General features: G+C 43.2%; 1 protein-coding gene across 1 annotated transcript in view; it reads left to right on the top strand.

Moving 5' to 3' along the window:
• Positions 1 to 27,372, top strand: part of LOC144792285 (acyl-CoA dehydrogenase family member 11-like) — a 574,298-nt gene that overhangs the window by 75,426 nt on the left and 471,500 nt on the right. The window contains exon 2 of the mRNA XM_078667230.1: positions 8,317 to 8,584. Coding sequence (XP_078523356.1) covers positions 8,317 to 8,584 — 268 coding nt within the window. The remainder of the gene's footprint in view (positions 1 to 8,316; positions 8,585 to 27,372) is intronic.

The following is a 27,372-nucleotide window of genomic DNA, read 5'->3' as shown; positions in this document are numbered from 1 at the left end:
CTAAGACCCTTAGGTTTAAGGTGGTTGAGAATAAGGTTTTCAACGAAAAGATCAGGTGTTTGGTCTTCTGATTTCTCCGGCACCCCCAGTATACAGACTTTGTTGCGTCGAGCCCTTCCTTCATAATCGTCTAGCTTACGATCAATAAGAGTCTTTGAGGCTTTAAGCTCACCCACCTCTTGCTGCAACTCGCTAACACCGTCTATGAGGCTATTCGTCTTTATTTCTAGTGATTTGACTTTCTCACTCGCCTTTGTGAGATCCGGTCTTATCAGCCCCACCTCGATTGTTACGGTGTCTAATTTATTGTCTAGGGCCTCCATCTTCTGGCCCAGGGACGTCTGCACTCCGGTAATGGCTGCCATGAGATCCGTCAGCATCGGCTCAGTTCTGGCGGAAGCGTCATCCACATCTACAGGCGATCCTCTGGGCTGAGTATAGCGATCCAGTTTATTGGATTGGATGGTTCTGACCCCCCTAGTGGATTTTGACAGGGACTTATCCAGGTCAACCTATGTCGCTATCTCAACGTCCGATATCAGGCTTCACCTCTCCCCACCGTCGTCAGAGTCGCAACGTCACCGCCTGCCCCAAAACCAGCACAGGGCAGTCTCAGATCTCACTTCACCAGCTCCTGCACGATCGTCTCCGGTCACTCGATCCGGACCATCTCATTCAAAATGTCTAATTCTCGCGGGGGCGCAGAGTGGCCGTGGGGATCCAACCCATGTCAAATCTTCTCCACCGACAGAGTTTTCGCAGCTTCAGACGCAACGGCTATCACCTCATGGTAGGATCCACCATTGCACAAGGCCTATAATATGGCGGGTGTCCCCGTCTGGAACTCCTCAAGGCGTCAGCCGGCGGCGCCAGAGCCCCCCCGGGCGGCCTCCATTTGCTCCCAGCAATACTTCAGCGGCACCCCACAGTTCTCCCCGATTGTATCTGGTGAATCAGGTGTCTTACATACCAGGTGCTACCAGGGGCAAGCTCCCGAGATGTGCTCCGGTGCCCGGTCACCTCCAGGACGCAGGCAAGGGCCACCCTCAAGGCCAGCGTCGTTGATTGTTCTTCCTGGATGGCCCCCCAAGCCACTGATGGCCTCACACACCCCCACAGGAAGCGCCGCAATCTCAGCTCCCCGGGGCTATTTCGCAATCAAATCACCGAAGCCAGTCCTGGGCATCACCGCGAAACCTCCATAGGCTCCGATCGAGCGCTCCCCGTGCCTTCAGGGGGAAGAGGGGGGGCGAACCGCGAGGCACAAATCTGTCCGATCCAGGCACCAGGAGCACGGTGACTACCAGGCCGCCTGAAGGGTAGAGTGTCTCGATCGGCGGTTCACTCGGGAGCGCCCCCACATGTCAATCAACGTGCTCCGTTGCTAGCTCATTTGCCTCCGCCATCCAGCGCTTCCTTAATCCAGGGTTCACCGCTGATTCCGGGCGGGTCACCGCACTGCAGAAGATCGGACCGTCTGCATCCGGTCCGCGGCGGCCGATGTTGACACACTCGCCGGCGGCCGCGTCACCACCCGAGGCCCCGGCTTCTCGGAGGAACAGGCCATGATTTCCCCAATGGCGCCGCTTCGTCACCAGAGCTCGGAGGGGGCTCAATCATACCCACGGGCGTCGCTCCAACTCCCCTACGAGGGAGTGGGGCTGGGGCTCAGGATGTTAGCCAGGATAGATTATCTGCAGAGGAAGGTCGGCGGAGCAGAGTCCCTAGGCGGCCATCTTAGTCGCTGGCGTGGCTCCTCCTAGGCAGAGTATTTAATGCTCTCTGGACTCCATTCAGGTGATGGATCCAATTACGACCTGAACCTAATAGTGTAGCTGTAAAAGACTGCTTTAAGTCATGGTCTTCTGTTTCACTATCAAATGTCCCTCAGGATGATAGGAGGCGGAATTTTGCACAGCAACTCCCACAGTATCCCAGTACTCCCTAGAGGCAAAGTGCGGGCCCTGGTCAAAGTGGAATGCTGCTACTACATGTGTGCCGGTAAAGTCTTAAAAATATTTAATAACAGTTCAAGCTCTGGCTTATCGCTGTGGCCACACCCATAGAAATCGAGAACAAGAATCACCAGCCACTAAGATTTAAAGGCAGCATCCGAATGGAGTGGTCTGCAATAATCTATACAGAAAGTTTGTAATGGCTTATTTGAAACTAAAAAAAGTTGTCTGCGGTGGGCGTGGAATGGTGGAACTTTTAATTATTTGACAAATTTCACAGGCAAGGACTACGTTTGTAGTCTGTTTGTGAAGACCCTGCTGCCAGTAGTGTTTCCGTAGTAAAGAAACTGTAGTTGCCATACTAGCATGGTCAGACGCTTATCCCTCATGAGCAAATATTATTTAATCTATCCTGCAATCCCCGATGGGTGTCACTTGATCACCCACTCCAGGAATGCAGGCTAAGAGGATATTTTGAGGACTCAATAGATAGAAGTATTTTGCTGAATAGCCTTTAGGTAGGGGCTTGCCACTAGCGAACCAGCAACCGCAGCCAGTATGTCTTTATCTATTCTTATATGTGAACTAGTAATCGCAGCTCCCAAAACTGTTTGAACAGCTTCCTTGGCAGATTCATCAGCCAATTCACTGCAACACAAATAACAACACGTTGATGACTCCATGAATGAATAACATGCCGAGGTCAAAGCATCCTTATATACCTCCTTTCCCCAAAGCAACTTATGCTTGATAGCCTTCATTTTAGAATCAGTGAATCCTTTCAAGTGCCAATAAGGTAAATTATCATTAAAGGCCTGTACATAGAAATAGGAATCACACACTAGAAGTGTGGGGAATTCAGTATCTGTATTCTGCAAACCCAGAACCAAAGCTTTCAATTCAACCAGTCGGTCGGTACAGTCACCTAAATTTTCTAAATACGTTTTTGTGCCTGAAATACACCATCTTTCATGACACCCTTCACCCTAATCATGTTGCTGAGTATTTGTACTTTGTACCAACTTGGGGCTGGGGTGATCCATCAGTATAGATTATAAAATCATACCGATCTAGAGGAAAAATGTTACTAGACGCTGGGTATTTTTGCTTGTACTGGAGGTATTCCTGTGTTTGTAAAGTAGTGTCAAAAATATAATTAGGCTGTGGGGTTTTAGGTTTAAACCTATAATAACTGATAAAACCCCACTGAAAGAAAAATAGCCCTCACCGGTGAAAACATATAAACACTGAAAAAACACCTGGACAACTACAACCTAAATGCCATTCAAAGAAAGGAAAAAGAGAGTGAAAGTCATTTTTTTCTTCCTGAAGGGGTCAATACAATGTAACTTTGTTATACAAGTAGCAGTAAGAAAGACTGGCTAACATTATTCTGCCTGAGTTTTGTTCTTTAGGGATGCCACTAAAATATTGTCTCTTCTTCCTTTTACTTTTTCGGTTTTGTTGCCTTTGGTCTAAAGATGCAGGGTTTAGTTTCATGTTTTAGGTCTAGTTTAATTATTTTATAAACTATAGAGAATCAGGAAATATCAAACTCATATTTGATATTTTGGCTGCATTTGATTCTTTCACCGAAAGGTAAAATGTCTGGTTTCATCAAAATCTTTCCTAATATGTGTCATCACATTTACCCACAGAGAATGGGTAAAAACCCTTAATACATCAGACCATAGTTTCTAGTGGGTCAGTATTGATAGTACGTGAATAGCCAACACATAAGGCTTTAAAAATTCAATGCAAGGTATAGTGACAAGTATATATATCACCAATCATCTGGGATAGTGGTGAAAACATGACACCAGACTTTTGGAAAACATGGAACGCAGTGTCACTTGTAATGCTCTGCAAAAAAGTTTCTTTCCAAGTTCAACAAAGATTGGAGTGATATTGTTTGTATTTGCAGTGATTCAGCTACGTATATAAAAAAGTTGTGTGATGACCTGTCAAAATTGATACCCGAGCTGAAGTGATTCCCTGTAGTAGATCCTTGCCACTTGTTAGATGGTATGCTGAGCATCTTTACAATCTTAAGAGTTAATGAGGGATGCTATCCACTTTCTAGTCCATTCTGGTGCACTGGTTTCTAATGTACAGGAACTAAAACGCAAATATTTACCATTTCGTGCTTTATGTGGCATCAAAGAAAGAGTCATCCCAACTGTGTCCCTTAGCTGATGGTTCTCAGCCCAATGGAATAAGAATGCTGAGAGGGCCCTTTCACAGAAGTTTACATGGGAAGGAAAGAGCGAGCGCACATGACCCAAAGACTCACCGAAGAAGTATTGTATGGTGTACTACAATAAGATTAATTTGCAAAAATCTATTTGAACCTCATATACACTATAAGTACACTGTCTATATACCATGTTCTTTCAGAGAAGAAAGCAAGCAATAATAAAAGCAAAACGTTCCATAAACACCGGAAAAACACTTTTTCTGTTGTTTTTAGTGGCGCGAAAATGTGTAACCACTGATAACAACTGTGTTTTAAGATATTGAAAACACTGAAAAAACCCCACCAGAATTTACCAAAAATAGAAACTGAAAACAGGAAAGCCTAAATATAATCTACATCAGTAGTTGTTAAGGAAGTGGCCCACTGGATCCATCTAAAATGTAAGGCTTTCACGTTAGGTTAGCTAGCTCCTCCTTTCCCCAAAGCAACTTATGTTTGATAGCCTTTCTTTTAGAATCAGTAAATCCTTTCAAGTGCCAATAAGGTAAATTATCTTTAAAGGCCTAGACATAGAAATAGGAATCACACACTATAAGTGTGGGGAATTCAGGATCTGTATTCTGCAAAGCCAGAACCAAAGCTTTAAATTCAACCAGTCGGGCTGTACAGTCACCGAAAGTTTCTAAATAAGTTTTTGTGCCTGAAATACATAATCTTTCATGACACCCTTCACCCTAATCATGTTGCTGAGTATTTGTACTTGGTACCAACTGGGGGCTGTGGTGATCAATCAGTATAGATTATAAAATCATACCGGCAAAATGTCACTAGACGCTGGGTATTCTTGCTTGTACTGGAGGTATTCCTGTGTTTGTAAAGTAGGGTAAAAAATATCTACATCAGTAGTTGTTAAGGAAGTGGCCCACTGGATCCATCTTAAATGTAAAGCTTTCACATTAGGTTAGCTAGCTTTGGTGATAGCCTCTAAGGCTGGAATAGGAGATACAACATTTATGCGTTTCTTCTGAGCTTAAGGATGCTCCTTTAGAATAGCAGTCTGATAGCAGTCATATTATTTTTCCAGTGGGTGCAAAACACATTTCAGCATTAGAATATAAGTGTGATTTATATGCAATTAGCACTGATTTACATTCATTTAATAAAACATGTGAAACCAGTGGAACTCGCAACTGTGCAGATTACTGAGTTGGTAGTGTTAACACAAGTATGTAAGTGTACAGACTCAAGCATGTCTGTCTGCAAGTTACAGAGAATAGAAGCGTGTTCATCAGTCCAATGCTTATTAGAAAAATCAGGATGAATTAAGTCATACAATGGATTAACCCATTGTGCATAGTTTAGTATGTATCTTCTACACAAAGTTAAAAACCCAAAAGTGATTGAAGCTTTTCTTGGTATTGGGCGACTGTAAGAGAGCACATTCCTCTAGGAAATATGGTGCTAGGCTTTTTACTCCATTTGATAATTTGTATCTCAGAAACAGGACATGGAGAAAGGCAATTTTAGATTCTGGGAAATGTAATATTTCCATGTTCAGCAAATCCCAGTATTGTGTGATCCACTCTGGCCAAAAGTGTGTTTAGATCATCATTTGTGAGGTTAATGTCATCCGCATATGATAACTCTTCTGGGTCAGTTTCTTGCAAAATTGAAGTTACATGAGCAGTAAACAGTCCTGGACTGTTGATATACCTTCTCTGGGCCCCGAGCACTGTGAGAGCCATCAAGTCACATTTTTCTGGCGCTATATTTTGACTGGAAAAAAACGTTGGAAATGTTCAATGTAGTTTTGTATTTTACAGGAAAAATGTTGTTTATGAAACCTGTGTTGTGAGAATGTTGTACTGTGTGTGACTGTTTAATTGTCTGTAGTCCAAGGTCAACTATAGGAACTATCTGGTTTAAGCACAGTATAGCATATGCTATTTTAACTTCCTTGGGACAATAACAGAAAAAGAAGGCATGATTACATCCTCTACTTTTTGGGGCTTTCTTACAAACTCAGGTGGCCAATGTGCCTCAGCTTGAAGAATGTAGTATGCATTAGTTAATTCTGGCAGAATCATACTTTATTAGTACGCAGTCTGTCACCCTCAATCTGTAAAGTCTAGCTCATATAGTCTATTAGGAGCAGCTGATCTGGAGTTTCTACATGCATGTAGTGATTAGTCGGTCTCACCACCAGAAACATTTGAAGAGTCTGGTGAACTATGGTGACTTCTGCTGTGCTGTCGAGCAGTCTTCTGAAAAAGGTTCTGAGTATTTGTTGCATATTTAGCAACATTTATGGCCACTTTTCTTTTTAAATTGTGTTTTTTATTGCTCAAGTTTCTCTTCCTTTTGTATGATGAAGACAGAAGAGGGCTGCGAGTCCGTCTGCGGTTTCGCATAATCCTGCTGTGTGCGGTCGCCTCGTTCCCCTCTCTTTGACCATTTGGCTGTCGAGTACTGAAAGGAATGAGAATGATGTGTATCAGAATATTGATACCTATCAGGCTGTTAAAGTGTATCACAGTTACGTAAATTGTAACGTTTTTCATAAGACTGGTTATGGAGATCCAGTTTGTGTTTTTGTTTCATTTTTATCCCAGCGTTTTTTGACGACACTGGTGTGTGCTTGGTAATTTCAGCATCAGAATTGCCTTTAAAGGCCGGTTTATTATGCATGGTTCCCAAGCTGTCTCAACTTATAGATCTATAGATTTCAGAAATAATTTTAGGAAGCTCACATCTCTTGTCTGCTGGTGGAACTGTAGTGAGCCACTAGTAAATCGCCAAAGAGACTGCCTCCCCACTAATATTACTTAAATAACTGAGGACACTGTGACAAACCTGCCAATGAGTTTCCTCCCCAAATCTTGGGCAGGGGCTACTCCATGTTCTGCCTGAATCAGTTTAAGGACTTCAGGTAAAACAGCAATTGACGAAGTACTGTGGGTGATGGTATATATTTCTGCAAAAAAAACAGTACCCCACATGTTACACTCCTCAATTTGAGGAACCATGCCAAGTGGAAGACACATAGTGAGAATTCTACATTGATCATAGTGCCCCGTATGGGGAAATACTGTCCCAAGCTGATTTGTTTTTGTGACAACCTAAAACGGAAATTCCTCCTGTTTGGTAGTGACTTAACCCATGATGGCATGTATTGTAATAGGACTAATTGCAGGCTTAGCTAGATGAGCATGTCCAGCTTGAGGAGCGCTTGCTGGGGCAGTAGTGATTGTTAACAGAACATACCGCATCGGACGTTGATACAGTATAGCCAATTGGTTTAAAAGTGCAAGTGTCTCACACTGCTGTAATGTCTGTTCATTAGGATAAGGTGTATAGCCTGCTAAGACTGGCCAGGTTGCCCCCTCATTACAGAGAGGGCCCAGTCATAACATCGTGAACTACCAATTTTGATGTTCCTGGTAAGTTTGTGGTATTTCTAAATATTCATGCGGTCTATATGCAGCTGGAGCTGCAGCCTCAGTGTATGTGCGAAATATGTGTGTTTGGGTATCAAGTGCTGGAAAATCTACCCAGGAATAAAAAACTTCACATCTGTATGCTTCGAGTGCCTCAACCACAAAGGTAACTTCACCACCACCATTGGTGAGCCCATGTCTAGTTAAATGTGAAGTTACTGCTTGTATGCAATTAAGAGGAATAACTGCAAGCACCATTGTTAACAAATGGAATTCAGTGGAAGGGAAACACTATAGGGGGGAAATCCTTGTAAACAATCCAGCTTGGTTAACCTACAGACATAAATAGGTGCTTCCTATCAAGCTGAATGAGGATGAAACCCTTATTACAACGAACGTCTTGTTATAAAGGTATTAAACGTGCATTAAGCACACACAAGTAAACTACTCAGGAGGCACATTAAATAGGTACCATAATTTTAAACATTGGTGGCACCATGTTATACAGTTTCTACAAATCTAGTAGGACTGTTTATGTAGAATAACAAAACTTCGTGTTATAGGTACCGAGTCTTACCCTATAAACAGCAACCGTTGGTTTGTTTGGCTTGCTCACAGTACTGCATCTAAACTCCAGTTCATTGACCACTACAGGAGTGTTAAAGAGTACCTCTGAACACTCTAAAATTATTATTCGGCACCTTTTACATGTTTTCTTTTCTTTCAGGATTTGTATTATCAATTACATGTCACCAAAGAAAATCTTGCCTTGTAACAGAAAGCCTTGGCGTTTAGCGAGCCAGATAAGAAGTGGGACCTCTTGGGCTCCCATTCAAGAACTAGAGCCACTGAACACTGCTGTTTCAGAAGAGTTGAAGGTACCCTTTATCAGGACACGCATCGGGACATTTTTTCAAGAGAAACCACATCTTGGAAACCAGTACCTTGAAGATACTTTACTTCAAGGATTTCTGAAAAGACACCTTCCTCCCAAGGTTCGTACAACTGTGGGTACACTTCAAGTGAGAATTTTGAAAGTTGTGGTGTGTGGTTTTCTGGTGTAGCAAGAAAATAGTGAATGCACCTAGTTATTAGCTTTTCTAACTGTAACAAAAACACTCCAATCCGCGGCTGACCAAGGTTCAGCACCTCACATCCCAAGTATTTGTAAGCAATAAGAGGCTTGTGCAACCACTTTTAGGAAGTAGGTAAGTAAATGTTTATTGTTTAGTTAATTAAAACCATAACAATATAAAAGCATTATGTTATACAAAACAGGTTAAAAAAAAGAATTAAACAATATATCCATTTTGTTGCTACTATACACTCATAAAATATCATTGTTAAAATTCAATAACCATGGGTTTGTCCATTTTTCTTTTGCCCGAATTCTGACCCTTTTAACAAAGCTTTAAAAAGGCTTTGAGGAATTTGATCAGTCTGCCGTTCAGTTGTGGGTCTGAAGGATTTAGGCACGCAATTATAGCAGCTCTACAGGACCTAATGCCTCTCACATTAAAACTTTGTTTGAGCAGAATAGCTCGTTCATTGTGAAGTTTATTGCAATTCCCAGAGTTAAATCTACTGTGCAAGAATGTAGGAAAAATTATAAATCTGTTATTGCTACGCGCAAGGATACCCTAAGACAAGAAGCTTGGTCCGAGATCCTTGACCCTGATACCTTAAAGTGTAGTTCCAGATTTTGGGCCCTGGTAAATAAACCTTTCCTGCTACAGGTCCCTGGGGATGGCCTGGAATGTTGCATAACTGAGGATGAGTGGGTAAACCACTTTAAAAGCCTATATAGTTGCACGCAGTCAGAAATCCCCAATTATCCACCCTGCAAAAGGGATAGTGTTATTAAATTTGAAAGAGGTGAGATTCTGGATGGAATATCAGGTCTGACAGCTGGGAAAGCGCCGGGTCCGGATGGGATTCCGCCTGATTTGTATAGATCAGATCCTAGTTTTTGGGCACCCATCTTGGAGGCGGTCTTCAATGTGGCTGAGTCAGTGGGCTGCCCATTTTCATGGGGGGTTTCCACAATTGTCCCGGTCTTTAAGAAAGGGGATAGGGGCAGCCCACTCTGCTATAGGCCAATATCATTAATAGATTCTACGGTCAAAATAGCAGGAAGAATAATACTGCAGAAACTGTCCGACTGGGCAACTACAAATAACATCATGTCCATTGCTCAGTATGGCTTCTGCGGTGGGCGCTCAACTATAACACAGTCCCTTAATCTTTTCTTAATTTTAAGCAAGTACACTGTAGCAAGGAGGGGAACAATACACCTTGCCTTCATGGATTTGTCATCCGCCTTCGATTGTGTCAACAGGGGAAGGCTCTGGCAGTCCATGAGGGAAAGGGGGGTTGATACTGGGATTGTTAACTTCCTTGAAGACCTACATAGTAATACCAGTGCCAATGTAAGGTACTCTCAGGATCTGGGCGTAACCAGTAACTTTGCTATTAGAAAGGGTGTGCGTCAAGGCTGTATCCTTGCCCCCTTTCTTTTAAATTTTTATATCAATGATTTAGACAGTGACCTGCAGAACATACATGCGGACTGTCCTAGAGTTGGCAGGCGGGGTATTCCTGTTCTTTTATACGCAGATGATGCGGTTCTAATTTCTAGAACTGAGAGGGGACTGCAAACTTTACTTAATGCTTTTAAAACGTTTATGTCTGACAGAGATTTACTAATCAACAATTCTAAATCATTTATAATGCAGGTTGGTCAAAAGCCAAGCAGAAATTTCCTGTTTAAGTTAGATGATGTAGTGATCCCTGTAACAAAATCATTTACGTATCTTGGGGTTACTTTTGACAATAAGCTCAGTTGGGGGCCTCATCTTGCCAAGAAGAAAGGTGAATTGGCTAGGGTGAATGCCTCGATCTTTAACTTTGCGGCCAAACTAGGAAAAAAAACTACTAGTGCCATGATGAAATTATAACGCAAAATCAGTGGCCACTGCTGTCTATGGCAGTGAATTGTGGGGATATGTCAGTGGGGTGCAGTTGCAGACTGCCGAAAATACTTTTATGAAGCGCCTATTGTGTGTCCCAGCTGGCACCTCAAACTATGCTGTTCATGATGAGTTGGGGGGGAACAATACTTATGTGACATTTTTTCCCTACGTCCTCTGACATGTTGGCTAAACTTGTGGCTAAATGAGGAAATACCACTGACTCATCTGATTATGAAAGATTTCTTATCTCAGGACAAAGCACTGGACACTCCATGGTTAAAGTATTTGAAATCTAGTTTTTCCCGGCTTGGTCGCCTGGAATTGTTTGATTCCCCAAATAGGATTGTTAAAGGGGATGTGAAGGCGATCAAACTGGCTTTCTTCATGGACAGGAGTTCACAAAGGGAACGTGTGGAGCTTCTAAAACCAACTGTAAGAAAATCTGTCATGCTTCAAACATGTGTATCAATGGAGCCATATTTGTCTGGCTCACTGTCCTCTCATGAGAAATTTCTGTTAACCAGATTTAGGTTGAATTTGTTTCATCATCTGCTTATTAGACCAAAAAGTGACATTTTTAACAAATCTGCAGCGCCCTGTGGCTGCGACGGAAAGTCTCCACAGGATTTGCTGCATTTTATATTTTTATATAGTTTTTATGAATACCCTCGCAAACGCTATTTGGTTGCTCTTTTAAAAAGACTCAATTTTAACTTGCAACTTTTGCATATGGACAGTATCCTTCAAGTTACCGAATTTTTAAAACTTTGTATAAAGTTGCAAAATTTGTTTAGATCAGTGATGTTTTCATGTTGATTTAAACCACTCATGAGTCATCTTTTTTACTGTATGTACATATCTGATCCTTGCACTACTGGCACTTTACTATCGTTCTTATAATGTATTTTTTAAATGCTATATTGTTATGTACTTTTATGGTTTGAATCAAAACCGAAATAAAGTCTCGATTGATTGATTGATTGAAGTTTATTGCAAGTGCAAATTACGTGGATGAAGTCTTCTTTGTAGTGTTCACAGAGCAGGCAGGATTTAGGACCAGAATGCACCCAAGTCGACTGGTCTGCTATGGATGGTAATTTTCCAAAACGTAGTGTCATTATTTGTTTTTTTACGTCAATTGAAAATGTCAAATTCAGGTATGATGCCGGTGCAAGAGACTTGTAATTATTTAACACCATCCAAGCATGCGACCTTAACCTAAAGATGTTTTTATCCGCTTGTGCTGAATGGGATTTAGCTGCTTTGTTTATAGCTTGTTTGAAAGACTGGTACAGCAGTATTTGTTCCATAAGTCAGTTGCACAGGTTATTGAGAGAGATTTACACAGGTATTGATTAAAAGGAGAGTTTCTGTCCTCGTTTACTTCGGTCCATAGGGCCTCATTAATTTGTGATGTGGCTGCATTTTGTTTCAGCCGGTACCAGGTTTTTACAGTTGCATACATTCTCCCTATTTCTTCATTTATTAAGCCAAATTCAAGCCGGACCTGTGCCGGCGAGGCCGACCTTTGCATCTGAAATACTTTTTTATAAATGGATGCTGTTAATTGGTTTAAAGCCTCTCCGACTGCTCCATGAAACGCAGCGCTAGCATACGTTATCGATGGAAGGATTTTTGCCGTCATTAGTGCGAGCAATGGTTGGAATGATGGACCCTTCAACTTTTTTGCCAGTTGACTGAATGCGAATATGAGGGCACAGGCTCTCTGAATCGTGTACTTTTTTTGTTCTGAATGATTTTGTGTGTTGTCAACATAGAAACCCAAGTACTTATATTTTTTAACTTCCTCAAGTTGGTAGCCGTTAAGCCAGATTGTCTGCTTACATCTCCGCTGACTGCCAATCACCAGGGGTTTCGTCTTTGATGTATTTATTTCAAGTTTGTTTGCTGAAATGTAATCTGATGTTTCATTTAAAACTCTTTGAAGACCGATCTTTGTTTGACTCATTAACACCACGTCGTCGGCATAGGAAAGGTAAGGGAGTGCCAGTTTGCCGAGTTTCGGCAGGTGAGAGTTAATGCAGTCTAGCCTCTGTGATAGATCTGACATGAACAAGTTGAAAAGATGTGGGGCCAGAACACACTCCTGCTTGATTCCTCTGGTCGTTATCAGCTTCCTTGAGAGTCTGGACCCAACACCTATCTTAATTCTCAACCAGGTATTAGAGTAAAATAACAGTATGCCTTTTAGTAGCCTTTCAGGTATGTCCCATGCTTGTAACTTTTTCCACAGGAGCTGACGATCAACACTATCAAATGCTGCTGCTGTTGTTGTTTCCTCTGCTTACACTTTTTAGCTATTAGAGATAGAGCTAAGATGTTTGTTATCATCCCTATTCCTTGCCTGAAGCCTGTCTGGTTGACCGGGATAAAGTTGAGGTTGTCAGACCAATCCTTCAGGTCTTCTAGAATGAGTGTGGCATAATATTTGGCTTCAACGTCCAGGAGTGCTTTTAACCTATAGTTTGATGGGTTAGTTCTCTCTCCTCCTTTAAAAATAGGTGTCGGAGGAGCCTAGACGGCGGCCAAAATGGCCGCATAGTCGCCCGGCTCCGCCGAGCGCCCTCGCCTCCCATGCCATCCTGCCGTCGATCCTGCATCCCGATTGCCTACAAGTGTGTGTGACTGTCCGTGGAGCCCGACTGTGTTGTCCCGACGCGGAATCCGCCTCTGACGGCCGAGATACACCGTCTCGAACTTCCTGGCCCTTGCGTTGTGTAGGCTGGGTCCTCGAGTGCTGCCGCATCCGGAGCGCGATTGCACAACATCGGCTCTGCCCGGCTGGCTTCGCCCGGTTGCCCAGACCGGGACCTGTGATTAGGCGCGGCCAGAAGCGGCTGGTCGGGGATTGGCGCTGGCACCCCTCGACAAAGGTTTCCGCCGGTCCCTACTATCGACCGTACCCTCGGCTACACCCACCGAAATGCGGCCAGGCTTCACCCTATCTCGGGAGCTGCTGGTGACCGATGGATCTCCTTGCAATCCTGTTCTATGGGAGAAATCGGACGGCCATGTCAGCTCCTTGTACTGTGGTGGGGGATCGTGGTCTTGAGTGTGCCTGCTGTGCCCCGCTCCTTTGTTCTGGGTGGCGGATGGCTTATTGATTACCGGTGGTGCTTGCTTTCTCCTTTTGCCCTGAGGGTCCATGGTCGAGATGTGCACTACAGTGACCCGTGGAGTGGCGATGGCACCTACTCTGCAGACCGTCCTGCTGGCTCTCACGGACCTACACTCCCTTTTGAGCCGCCGCTGGATGCCCGTTGATGGCCCGCGGGGGGCGACGAGTAGTGCGATGGTTGACGACCGAAGTATTGATCCGGAGCCCGCCCCCCCCCGGTCTGCCGACGCTGGGAACCCCTTGAAGTGTGTGGGACCGGACAGTGGACTTGTCGGATCCTATGGCCGCGCCTGTGTTTCTGCTGCATTTCTCACCCTCCAGCTGCCTACTACCGCTCCCGATTTGCTTTCCTTCGTGTTCTCGCCTGCTGGTGTGTCATGGCGTCGCACTATCGCAATGATCCTCTTATTTTTGCCTACTGCTGCATTAGTTCCACGAGAGACTGTGGACTCATTGACCCTACCCTCCCTCGCAGTGCGGCGCCTTACTACCTTCGCTCGGACCGGACAAGGCTGAACCTGAACTATTGGTGTATTTGCTGGATGTTATTGGTACCGGACTGGGACATGGCTTTTGATGATGTCTTGGAGTGCTTGGGATGATTCTACGCTGCTGTTTGCCCTCCTTCGTGGTGGGCTTGCGTGTTCTTTCAGGATGGGTGGGGGGAGGGGCGTGTCTGGGGCTGGGGCCCTCCTCCTCTCTTTTCCCTTTTTCGGGTTTTCTGGGGCGACAGGCATGCCTATGGGGGGGGTGGGCCGTGGCCTTCCGCTGCATGCAGGGTGGGGGGTGGGGATGGGATGTGTGTTTCTTTCTTCTTTGTCTCTATGGCCCACTTTTCTCTTCTTTTCTTCGTCCTTTTATAATTCTTTCTTTTTGTGTGTTATTTGTGGTTGTAGTCCGGGGTTTGGGTTCCTTGGCTGATTCTTTGTTTGTGTCCTCGTATGTTCTATGATACGGTCAACGTTGTTCGAATTGTGAGCGGGTCCCTGTGACTAGGTGGGATTGTTTTCTGAGGCTGTGTCTTCCTAATGTTCTCTTAACGAAGCGCTCAATTCCATGCTGTTGTCCTGTCCAGTGCTTAGTTTGATGAACAGTGTCCTTTTGTGGGTCAGGTTCGGCCTTTTGGGGTAGGATCTTACAATTTGTACTCATGTCTAAATGCATTGTTTATTGATTCTTTGGATGTGATATCGCCTCTCGTGCTTAGCCATTGCATGCTTATATATCCTGGTTTTTATTGTCCACTTCTCCTTTTATTTAAGGGCGATTCGCTTGTTACATGACTAGCTTCGCGTGGGGATTTATATTATTGCTTATCGCTGGCTCCTTCCATCTTTGCTATAGAATGACCCATCTCGTATCCTATTATACGTGGACAGGCTGCACTGTAACTCCTACAATGTTATATCTCTTGGGTGGGCACTGAATGTTATGTACTGCAACTCCGCGCTTGGGTATCCTGCGTGCGATAATTCCCGCCAGTATCCTGATTATTGTCGTTTCAATATTGGTTATCCTGCTGTATGATTCGCCCTGTTGGCTATCTGGCCTGACTCTGTGATACTTCCGCAAAATTATAAAATGAAACCTACGTCCTCCTTTTCCTGCTATCTTGTATTGCTACATCGTATTGGTCTTATTCTTGGATTTCCGCAGCGCAAGATGGCCTGAACTGTTATTGTTTGTCATAGCGGCCGGCCCGCAGTGGTTGTAGGCAGACGCTGTGTACTGTGCTTACGATAAATAAAGGTTTTAAAAAAAAAAAAAAAAAAATAGGTGTCAATATCGAGCAACCACTACTAGAGCCTGCTGCAGTTCTGCTCCACTGGAAACCAGATACGTAATCCTTGTACAGAAGGGAAGGTGCACCACAATAAAGTCAATTGTATCCAAATGTATCTAAAAAATATCTTTGTCGTTGAAAATAAGAATTGGACATCAGCCAACGAGTTTCATTCCACAGATGGAACTTCATCAGGGCTCATACATTTAAGTAAAGGCAAAGTCTGCCAGCGTTTTTGAACAAAGGATGTCCTAAAGGGTGTAGATAGGAAACATCCAGAAATCTCAATAGTAATTAATGCGCTGAAAACTCTGCATTCTGGAGGATTACTTTGCATTATTCATGCTGCACCTGATCTTCAGAAAAATAGACGTATGTTCATTTTCTTCTAAATTTCTTTTAAGGCATGTAGAGTTTCTCCTTTCACAGGAGAAGGATTGAGAGGCTCGCTGCCTGCAGCTGACCCGTATCTAGGGGTTCTGGAATATAGACCATGCACAAGGACATTAACTTCGAATTGATTTAAAAGGAGAAAGTACTAAAAGCCCTAATAAAGTTCCGTCTGTAGAACAAAACGCGTTGGCTGATGTCCAATTCTTATTTTCAACGACAATAAAGATATTTTCTGGATACATTTGGATAAACTTTATTTTATTTTGGTGCACCTTCCCTTCTGTACAAAGCTTTTCTAAATGTTTAGGGATATTTTGGGCAATTTCATCCTTCGTGGATCTGCACCCTTCTTGCAGCATCAGAAACATCATTTTTTTCTGGAGTAATGTACTGTCAGAGATGAGTTCTGACAATAAGCCACATTTCTAAGTGATGTGGTGGAGGGGTGTATTTTATGTCTTTCTCTTTACCACAGCAATTAAAATCTTAGGTGATGGTACCCATCTAATTGGGCCTTTCGCTGTATTCTGTTCTTATTGGATGTTTTCTACTTGGCAGTACGATACCACACTCAACTTACTGGTCTGATCCACATCTAGCATTATACAGTCCTCTTTAACCCTTGACAAATAATTTCAGTGGTGATGCATTTATTTTCACTTTATTCTAAATAACGTCTTAATAATAGGCAAAGTTTTTCCTGATTAATCATTCATCAGGGTACCTAGTGTGCATTTCAGCGGTATGACACTATTTTAAGAAAAAAACAATATCGACTTATACAGGCATTGCCCCCAAAAAAACGTAAACATAAATATTGTGACCTTATACTTAAATTGTATACACACACATATTGATGACAAAGATATTGTGAAAAAAATCTAAAATACAACAATATTGTGAATAAAGAAATAATTATCACCTGCACATTAAAAATAAGGAAACCTAACCACGAAAAACAAAATATCAAACACCGGAAAATCAACATAATTCTAAATAGAGCAGAGATTATTAAATTAAATTTGCATATACATATATAAGTAAGTAAAAATATACATTAAATTACGAAAACACTAATCAGTGTTTACCATAAATGATGTTTGTCCCCAACCACCCAATCAAATTAAACCTTAACACAATAACAAATAAAAACACTTTTCGTATTAACAAACAGTATGAAAAGGCAACGAAAATGCACAACAAAATGCTCCCTAAAAAGTATTGCAGCAGAACCGCCTCATTCTACCAGATTGCAGAACTTCAAAAGACGACTGTAACACATCAATGAACCACTAAATCCTACAAATAAGGTACGTTTGGCAAGCAATAAAAACTTAACAAAATTATTAAATAACAAACTATTATAAAATGACCTTGGCTGCTGAGACTTTTCCACCCCCAGAGCTGAGCCCTGTTTTTAGGGTGATGCTGTGGATAGAATGCCTGAACTGTGGAACCCGCCCCATATGATATCTGAATGTCTGGTGCCTTGAAGGTAAAAAGGTCACACACTTCTTGTCACAAGAACTGAAAGTATTCCTGGAACAGAACAAGGGTTCAGTGGAATCTCTCGGAATTCATTGGCGCTGGGAAGGCTTATATGCAGGAAATTGCCCAATCACACCTTGGAGTGCGAGAGAGAGTAAAACAGTAGCACAAAACGGAGGTGGAGACCCTCATAGAGAAAGAGACTGAGCTGGGTGAAACTAAAAGTCGTTAGATAATGCTTGCAGAGCGATGCAGTGCCAATTACGCCTGGATGAGGCTCGCCAATGTTGGCTGGCACCATGAGCAGTCTATAAGAATGGGGAGTCAAATCTAGCAAACTGCTTTATTGTTTGGCAACCCTTGGTTCAAACAACCAAGTTATTCCTGGGATTAGGTGACCATCTCCCGTTACTCACAGAAGCAGAGGCGATATCCAGTGCTTTCAAAGGCTATTACCAGGCCCTACAAGTACACCGTGAACTACCCCCTCAGGAGTGATAAGCACCCTTATTTGCGGATTTGCCACTGAAATCAATATCTACACTGCGATGTACCGAAATGGAACAGCCTTTTACGCTGTTAGAGCTGGAACATGCTCTTAAGGACAGGAAAATTGGGAGGATTCCGGGACTGGCTGGTTTACCAGTGGAATATTATTAAAAGTTAACTTCGCAACTTCTGCCACCACTGCTGGCCATGTACAATGAGACCACTGAAAAAGATAAATTTCCGGAAAGCCAGTATGTGGCTACTATTGTCCTCCATAAGGATGGTCTTCCACTTGAGGAGTGCCCCTCTTACCAGCCCAAATCGTTGATCAACTGCAAGCTTAAACTTTACACAAAAGTGATTGCCAGCACTGGTCTATGTGGATCAATGTGTTTCGTACCCCACTAAAGCACCAGACACTATATACGGAAGTGGACGGTGCAAGCATCCCATGCTTATCGAACCCCCAGGACCGACCCGATGTGGGGTATAGAAGGGAGGCGCAGCCCGGAAGACCGCATTGCCCTTGATGACGAAGACGTCTTGCTCTTTCTGTCTCTGCCTGAGACCACTGGACCCATGCTTTACATATATGGTCAGATGTTGGGACTCCTAGTTAATTGGTCTAAATCCCTGCTGTTCTTGATCACCGGGGATGTGGAGAAAGGAGAGTGGTGTGTTGGGGTGCCTGTCTGTCAGTTAAGTTTTCAATACCTGGGGATTTGCATCTCCCTGCTTCTGGACTTAACCTGTCCCTGAACTTAATGCCCCTCGTGGTTAACATGAAGAAGGACGATGGACCCGCCTGCCACTCAGTATTTTGTGTAAATCGAGCCATTTTAAAATGATGATCCTGCTTAGATTTCGATATATACTCTCCAACATTTCCCACTCCAAATCCCACAAAAATGGTTTGCAGATTTCCAGGCCACAATGCAGTTCTTCCTCTGGGCGGACAAATCACCGCACGTAGCAAGTACACTCAATCCACCAATGATGGAGAAATAGCTGCAGCTGATGTGCGTTTATACTACTGAGCTTTACAACTTGTGATCCTCTATAGCTGGATACACCGAGGTTGGGCAGATCTGGTGTCAGTATCCAGGTATTAGCCATGAGGTGGAAATCCATTATAGATGTTGTGTGGGGTGTTGAGACACTCACTGTACTGGACCAGGTGGGATGGAAAACTAACTAATGAAACCCCCCTTTGGAAAGGACGCTTGCTGCGACAGGTGTCTAGCGTGGAGGGCTTTGGTAAATGGGACTTAATCAGAGTTTCACACTTGGGGGATGTATGGAGAGGCTTCCTCATGAAATCCTTCCAGGATTTTTAGGCTGACTTTGGGCTGCACCATTCACAGTTTTATAGATTCCTGCTACTCTGACACGCCCTTAAAGCTCTTAGGGATTCCCTAAAGGAGATTCCTGAAAGCACATACACTGATGGGGGCCCTGGGAAAAGGAGAATATCCTGCATTTACAAATCCTTGGTAATTAATTCACCCAACCTTATAATATCCCTGAAAGCCAGATTGGAGAGATGAGTAGGAACACTTTAGGAAGATGACTGAGGGATGCATTGATGGCCCCAAGAGAGCTGGCAGTATCCTCCAGGCTTCGCCTAATTCAATCAAAATATCTCCACATTAACTATCTGACACTGGCACATCCCTGTATATGGAATGAGGAAGAGGCGGGCTTCTTCCATTTGATATGGTTCTGCCCGGTGATAGCCCAATACTGGGGAGAGATATTTGTCATACTGTCAAGTATCCTAGATCCCCATAGACTCTTACCCGCTCATGCCTCTTCTTGGCCTGCTTGAAGAGTTGGGGGGCGGTAGGAGCCAGAGGGTAAAGGTCGCTGGTGTGGGGACTGGGTACCCTCATAGCTAAACAGGCTATCAATTGCACCTGGAACCCAGCAGACCCACTCTCGATACTAACACTGTTGCAGGGATTCTGCAGAGTCACAGTACTATGCTTGGGATTATGGTACCTTAGTAGGCAGGGACCACCTGAGTACCCATGAGCCTGGGATCAACTAGCTACAGTGTCTCACTTACCCTCCTACTCATTCACAGAGGAATAAGTGATTAGACACGCCAGAGCACAACACTCCCGACCCTCTCAGGAATCGCGGTTGCAGGACACACCCTTTCGCTCTCACACTCTTACTAGTCCACATTAATTCTGACAGACACACGAGAAAATGCTTAAAATATTTATTTGACTATCGTGCTCTAGTATGCAGGATACGTGCCAAAACAAGTAAGAAAATGTCTAACACAGATACGGTTAGCATAGCAAGTAGTCCATTAATCATAAACTATGCTGTCATTATATGCAACAGTATAGCCTAACCTTCCTTTTACTCTACAGAAGCAAAATGATTATATATCAGACGATCTCTAGGTGTTGGCAGCAGACCCCGTACCACAGTGTACACAGATGAAAGTTCTACGTCTCAAGTACTCTCTCAATCTTTTCCCTGGAAAGGTCCCTCTCCAAGTGTGTGTTACCTATCTGTGCATACCTATATGACAAGAAATACCTGTTCCCAAACAACAATTGCATTTGTGTGTTTTTTCTAGGTGCTAGGGCTTAACCAGAGCAGAATAACAATGGACATTGTTGTTCAACCATTGTCTACATGTTCAGACTAAATCACAGGAAAGAACAGAACGCAAAAGCAACAGCGTGTTCTGTGTTAAAGGACAGTGCAGTACAAAGTAAAACATACCCATAGAATAACTTGTGCAAAGCAAAGGGCAGTCTGCAACGTGCTCATGCTAACATAGGGAGAATGACAATGGGAGAATGACAATGGGCCTGCACAGGACTCATAATACCCTCTTCTTGGTAAGGCTTGCAGCACTGAATGACAGCAGAAATCCAGAATAACCAGAACCAAAGTGCGTAAGCGTTTGCAGGGCAAAAGTGTCTTCAGCAAAGTTTTGCTGAATTTGGTGTAACATTTGTGCACAATATTATATCCAATCACAACTTATCACCGGGACCCAAGATATAGGATGCCAAATGGAACAACATCAATTCCAGCAACACATCAGAACCTTCCAAATTGGATTAGCTGTCATCCAATTGAGCAGGTCAAAGCAACAAACATTCTCCTTGCTTCCAGTTGTCGATAGACTCTTCCAAGGGGAACCTGTGTGAAGTTTTATGCAACTGAGATCCAGGATATGCTGTGCTCGATGCACAGGGAACGTTTACAGGCACCAGCCCCAACACGATGTTGTATACAAGCTGCGTACCCAAGGAACAGATCTGGTTATGGGCCACTAAGGGACTCGTCGGCAGTTCAAAATCCAGGGCAGCAGGAGATTGGTTAGCCAGGCAGATATCCAGGGCCCACTGAAACAGGCACCGGATACAATGAAACACAGGTTGCACACAGGTGAAGTAAATATATCGGAGGGTCAGACAAAATTCGGCATCAAGAGGATGTATTCCAAAATATTGTTGCATCTGCTCGTGGTACAGCTGCAGCAATGCCTGTCCAGGTGCGACTACAGATGGAGTAGCCATTGTGGAATAGAAAAACAGCTCAAAGATTCCACAAATCAAGAAGAGCAGCAGCGGCAATCCTCCAAATACGCTGGAAAAAATCAAATGTATAAAAGCTGGTATTACTCCAAAAATAGTTTGAAAAGAAGTCACGAGGCCAGAGCCCACAAGTTAAAAAAAAAAAAGTGTGCCAATCCTCCAAGTGCCAAACACATTAAATATTTGATTAATCGATTCCCCAAAATGTAGGGGGAGATTTGTGTCAGTAATGATTGTATTTCACTTGACATTCTTGCCACCTGCAATTCGGAGGTCTCGCATGAGGAAGTGAGAGCCACCTCTTGTTGAAACTATAGGGCTTTGAATCTGCTTAGCTTATTGAAATCGATTTTAAGGGTTGGAATGAAAGGCCACAACAAACTATTAACACTCTCGTTTGGAGGCCTAAAGAGAACATTGTTGCAACAAATAACTAGCTGGGAAATAGATACCATGTATGGGATTCCCGCCCACAGACCGCAGCAGTCATGAAAGCAACGTAATGGTGGGAATAATAGCGGTACCCAGAGTTCTTTCAAATTACAAGCCAAATTAGGGGCAGAAACATTACAGGCACCGTAAATCTTTACTTTTTGACAGACAAGGGAATAGCCAGCTGTGGAATCACATAGCTCTCCAGTTAGAAACACCTCTCTATCACTCCATTGACAACAATATGTAAAAGTCAAGGACCATATCTCATGTATGTAACTACTCCCAAGGGGTTCATATCTACCTATAGGGAAGCGTTTCATGCAGGCAGTCAATTGAAACATTAAGATGGACAAGAAGGTAATTCTGTGTATTCACCAAACTGCAGAATTAGTTTTCCGCTACAGTGAAAGGAAGGTGTTCAAGTTTTTCTATATCTAGCATGGTATAACTCACATCTTTCATCGCCATTAATTGCTGTTTTGTTTACGTGTTAAATTGAATGGTCAAAATAGGGAGCTACAATTGAGATAATGCCAAGGTATGTGCCCACTTTTCAGAGTCTACAGTATTCATCTAAATTACATAACAGATCTAAGTTGATGTTGACCATGATATAAGGTAAGACACTTCATTGTGTACAATATCAATGACAGAAGACACAATATTATCCAAGGTGTAAATATGAGATGATAAAGTATTAATGTTGTTGCTGACAACAGCAAGCACCTTGTCTAAATTGTCCTGATCAATTTGACGTAAACGCACAGCAGATTCCATGTGTGACAATTTCCAAAGCTCATCTTATGCAGCATAAACAAATCGTTTAGAACGAGGGGATTTAGGACCCAAAAGGAAATCAGAAAGGTTTGTCTTCTGATAGAAGTGAAAGATGCTCTTTCACGGCTGACAGTGTTGACTATTCTAACCATTGTTGACCTGAATTTACCGATAGTATAAGTAGTAACTGTGTTGGAATATGGATAACGTGGATCAGATCTAGTTAATGTAAACCCTGTAAACATTCATGTTTAGATGCCATACCGACAATCCAGATGGGGATATAGTAGTGGAGTTAAATGTATCATTTTGCTAGTCTGCAAATTAATTGGTATAAGATTGCCAATTGTCCAATAGGGCCAAGGACGGAATAGTGGGAAGATTACATTCTTGAATCTCAGCTAACTCTAGACATGTGGTCTGTTGAACCGTGTCATTAAGAAAAGTAATTTGAGCAGGTATCAAACATGCACGAAATAAAGATTCAATCCCTTGGACCTGCCACGATTTAGTACCCCATATGGATTTCAAATCGGCATTATCTTTCCAATAATCGTATCCTTTGAGGGCAAATTGGTCAATAAAATGAGAGGTATTAATCAACTTAGTCTGGTGAAGCATGTTTTTTTTTTAAAGATGGTAAAGCCATTTAAAATAATATGATTCTGGATCAGAAAGATAATAACTGGTAAAATAAGTGTACTTCATTTTAAGTGTATTGGAACTACCCTGTGATGGAGTTAGGCAGTGTTCCCATTGAGTATAGTTAAAGTGGGGACGTTTTCCATTTGTTTTGTGCAGAAAGTGATGACCATAATGTTGATAGTAGAATAAATCGGCATAGTTATAAATATAATTCTTCAGCATCAAAAAAAGTGTAACATTGTAATTCGGAAAACATTAAATTTACAGGATTTATGCCCCAATTATCTCATTGAACCCCAGGTATTGTTACATCGCCCATAGAAACACAGAATACATATGATATCAGTAGGGTCTCTGTAGGACCAAATACATCGAAAGGTACTTTATCCCATACAATTCCATCAGTGACTGGGACTGCTGAAATGTTCACAAGGTTCTCTTTTCATTTTATGCTAGGATGAATGTGGAGCCAACACCCCGTTTATCAAAAAGAAAAAACTGTCACAAACCCAATCCACATGAACAGAAATATCATGAAAAACACAATCCAGGCATATGTCCAAGGTGCAAACGAGATAAGTGCGTTTTGACCAAGATATGAGTACGCAAATCTTCGCTGGTGGTGGGGATAAAACTGAGGACAACGAAGAAATGTCCGAAGAAAAATTGTCTTGATAGATATAATAACCAGAAGAACTCAGTTGAAACAACGGAGGCTGGGATTCTGAATTTGAATTTGAGGCTTGTACTCCCGTAGAGGACTCCTGTTGGATCAGAATAAATGATTTCCATTGGGTGTAGAAGGTAAAACCGATATCGGGTCCACTGAAGGCTTGACATCCCCCTCCGGCAGCTGGGGAGAATCAGAAAGAGTGGAGCTCACAGGCTGTAAAGGAATATCCTGTCCTTGGACAGCCTGAGGCATACTATTCAGTATTGGCCATATGGTGTAACTTGACATGTTGAATGAACATAGCGATTTTCTTTGTATCCAGACAAAGGAGGTAAAATCATAGTTTAAGTACCCTGCAGACCAAGCACTGGTACAGGAGCACAGTAGGAGGGACCAAATTATTTCTGGATCGCCACCCTTTCATGAACCAGATCACCAACTTTTGGCAGCCAGCCTGAAACAAGAATCAGAACAGCTGCTTCATGTGGCGAAGTGGAAGGCAAATGAGATCTTGCCAGTGTATCACAACACTTTTGTAGAACCTGTAAGGCGGCACAGTGGTTACCGACGTCAAATTTAGTGGCACCTGCCACAACATCTAGACCTTCAATGTCTGGAACAAACATCTTGATACCAAAGAGCATTTCATACGGGGTCCACCCACCTAGAGATCTTCTTGGTACCCATGACTACCCATGAGCCCAGAACAGATTAGTTCTAGTGTCTCACTAGGCACAAGTGATTAGACACCCCAGAGCCCAACCCTCCCGACCCTCTCAGGAATCACGGTTGCAAGACACACCTTTCGCTCTCACACTCTTACTAGTCCACAATATGTTCTGACAGACACTAGAGAAAATGCTTAAAATATTTGTTTTAACTATTGTGCTCTAGTATGCAGCACACGTGCCAGAACAAGTAAGAAAATGTCTGACACAGATACGGTTAGCTTAGCAAATAGTCCATAAATCATAAACAAAGCTGTCATTATATGCAACAGTCTAGCCTAACCTCCCTTCCATTCTACAGAAGCAAAATGATTATATTTTGTGCTGGACCAAAGTAAGGTACAGTGTGTATAGAGACCACAACCCCCAGAGGTTAAAGTCAGGGCTGACCTTACTCTCCAAAGTGGTGGCTTGGTCGAGCAGTAAGGCAGTACCAGAGGACAGTGTAAAGCGTTTGTTGTACCCACTCAGTCAGCAAACGTTTTCACACACTCAAGTACTGAACTCCAGGCCAATTGTTTTTATATCAAAAGATATAGTTTTATTTTTAGAACCAACAGGTATCAAAATATACTTTTCTCAATATAAATGATCTCAGATAATTACTTTGCAGTAAGGTAATAAACTTTGTAAGCACAATAGGTACAGTGGTTGCAGTAGGCAACACAATTCTAAACACAGTTTAACATTGAGCTCAACGGGGTTTTCTACATAAATGCAGATGATTACTTAATAGATTACTTTTGTAACTCCAGGACAGGATCCTAGATTCAGTCCTGGGGTCTAAGCTGAAAACAGGTTAGTAAAAACGTTTTGGTTATTGCAATAATTTTGAAAGAATATAAAGGTATTTTAAAAATTGGCACAGAAACTTTTCAGTGATAAACTAGCAATGTTATCCTATGGAAGGAAATTCAAGTCAGAGGTAAAGTAGGTTCTTGTTACTTTTGTAATCCAGGACTGGACTCCTAGGTTCAGTACTGGGGTCTCTACCCAAGACAAGTAAGTATTTACGTTTTAGTAGTTGGTACGATTTTTAAGGAATATTTGTAATTTTCAGAAGTAGACACAAAAGAAATTTCAGAGAAAAATCAAAGAGGCTGGATACCTTTGGCGAGAGGATGTCCTCTTCCGCCAGCCTTGCAATGAAATAGGTAGAGATTGCTTATCCCCCTACTTACTGGTGTCTAAAAAGGACAGAGGCCTTTGCCCTATCCTAGACCTTTGCCTTCTCAATCTCCTTTCTGAAAAAGTTGACATTCAAAATGTTCATGCTCGCCCAAGTTCTGTCTGCCCTTGACCTGAGAGACTGGATGGTGGCAATGTACTTGCAGGATGCATATTTACATATCCACATCCTGCCTTCCCACTGACATTGCCTGCTGTTCACGGTGGGCCAAGAGCCCTTTCTGTTTTCCGTGCAAAATTTGGGCCTTACCAGTTTCCCTCAGGTATTCACCTAGGTGATGGTGGTGGTTGTTGCTCACTCGCGGAGTTCAGGGGTTCTAGTATTTCCCTTCCTCGACGATTGTCTGTTGAAGGCGGGCTTGCCACAGACAGTCATCTCCAACATCCAGACTATGTTGAGCCTCCTGCTGGGATTTACTAGGAACCTGCCAAAGTCCCACCTGAATCCCTCTCAGATGCTTCCTTTAATCAGAGCTGTTTTGAAATCAAGCGGCGAGTCCGGAATATTCGGGCTATGATATGGATGTTTCAGCCTCAATCCTGAATTTTGATGAGAATGACCCTGAGGTTGTTGGGCCCTATGGTCTCCTGCATTGTGCTTGTAATACACTTACCCGTTGGCATATGCAGACTCTGCAGTGGGACCTGAAGTCCCTAGGGGCACAGCATCAGGGGACTCTGTCCAGCATGGCCCAAATCTCAGAGGAGATTGTGAAAGATCTGCAGTAGTGGTTTATGTTGGGGCTTTGGCTGATCCTTTTGGCATTTAAAGCCTTTCTTCCTTCGATCAAGGGAAGGCTGGTGCAGGTGTTCATGGAAAGCACTACCTCCACGTGGATCGGCAACAAACAGGGTGGGGTTGTAGAACCTTCGTCAAGAGGCACTGCGTCACTAGACTTGGCTGGAATGGCAGGGCAGTTCCCTGGTGGTTCAACACCTAGCGGGCTCCCTAAACGCAAGAGTGAACAAACACAGGTGAAGATCTCTAGCCGGTCACGAATGACATCTCCACCCGGAGGTGGTGCAAGGAATCTTTAAGAGTAGGGTGAGCCTTGGTTGGATCTGTTCACCACCCCCGAGACACGCGATGTCAGCAGGTTTCTGCTCTAGAGTTTCTAAAGGAGCTCTCACCAGAAAACACTTTTTGTCTCGAGTGAAGCTCTGACCTCCTGTGTACTTTTCCGCCTTTACCACTCCTGCCCGGAGTTCTCAATAAGATCAGGAACTACCAGGTCCAAGTTATTCTTGTGGCTACGGATTGGGCACGAAGAGTCTGGTATCCATGGCAGTAGAACATGAGCACCTGTCCCCGATCAGGTTGCCTCTCCAAGAGGATTGTCTGTCGCATTAACAGGGGAGGATCTTGCACCTGAACCTGCACACTGTTCACCTTCATGGGGTGACAGCTGACAGCTGACGGCTTTTTGACCTTCTGCCTGAAGTCTGTGATATTATTCTGGCTTCCAGGAGACTCTCTACAAAGTCAGTATAGGCCTGCCACTGT

This window comes from Lissotriton helveticus, chromosome 11 (assembly GCF_964261635.1).
Source record: "Lissotriton helveticus chromosome 11, aLisHel1.1, whole genome shotgun sequence".
NCBI lineage: Eukaryota > Metazoa > Chordata > Amphibia > Caudata > Salamandridae > Lissotriton > Lissotriton helveticus.
This window is presented reverse-complemented; position numbering and strand designations above follow the sequence as displayed.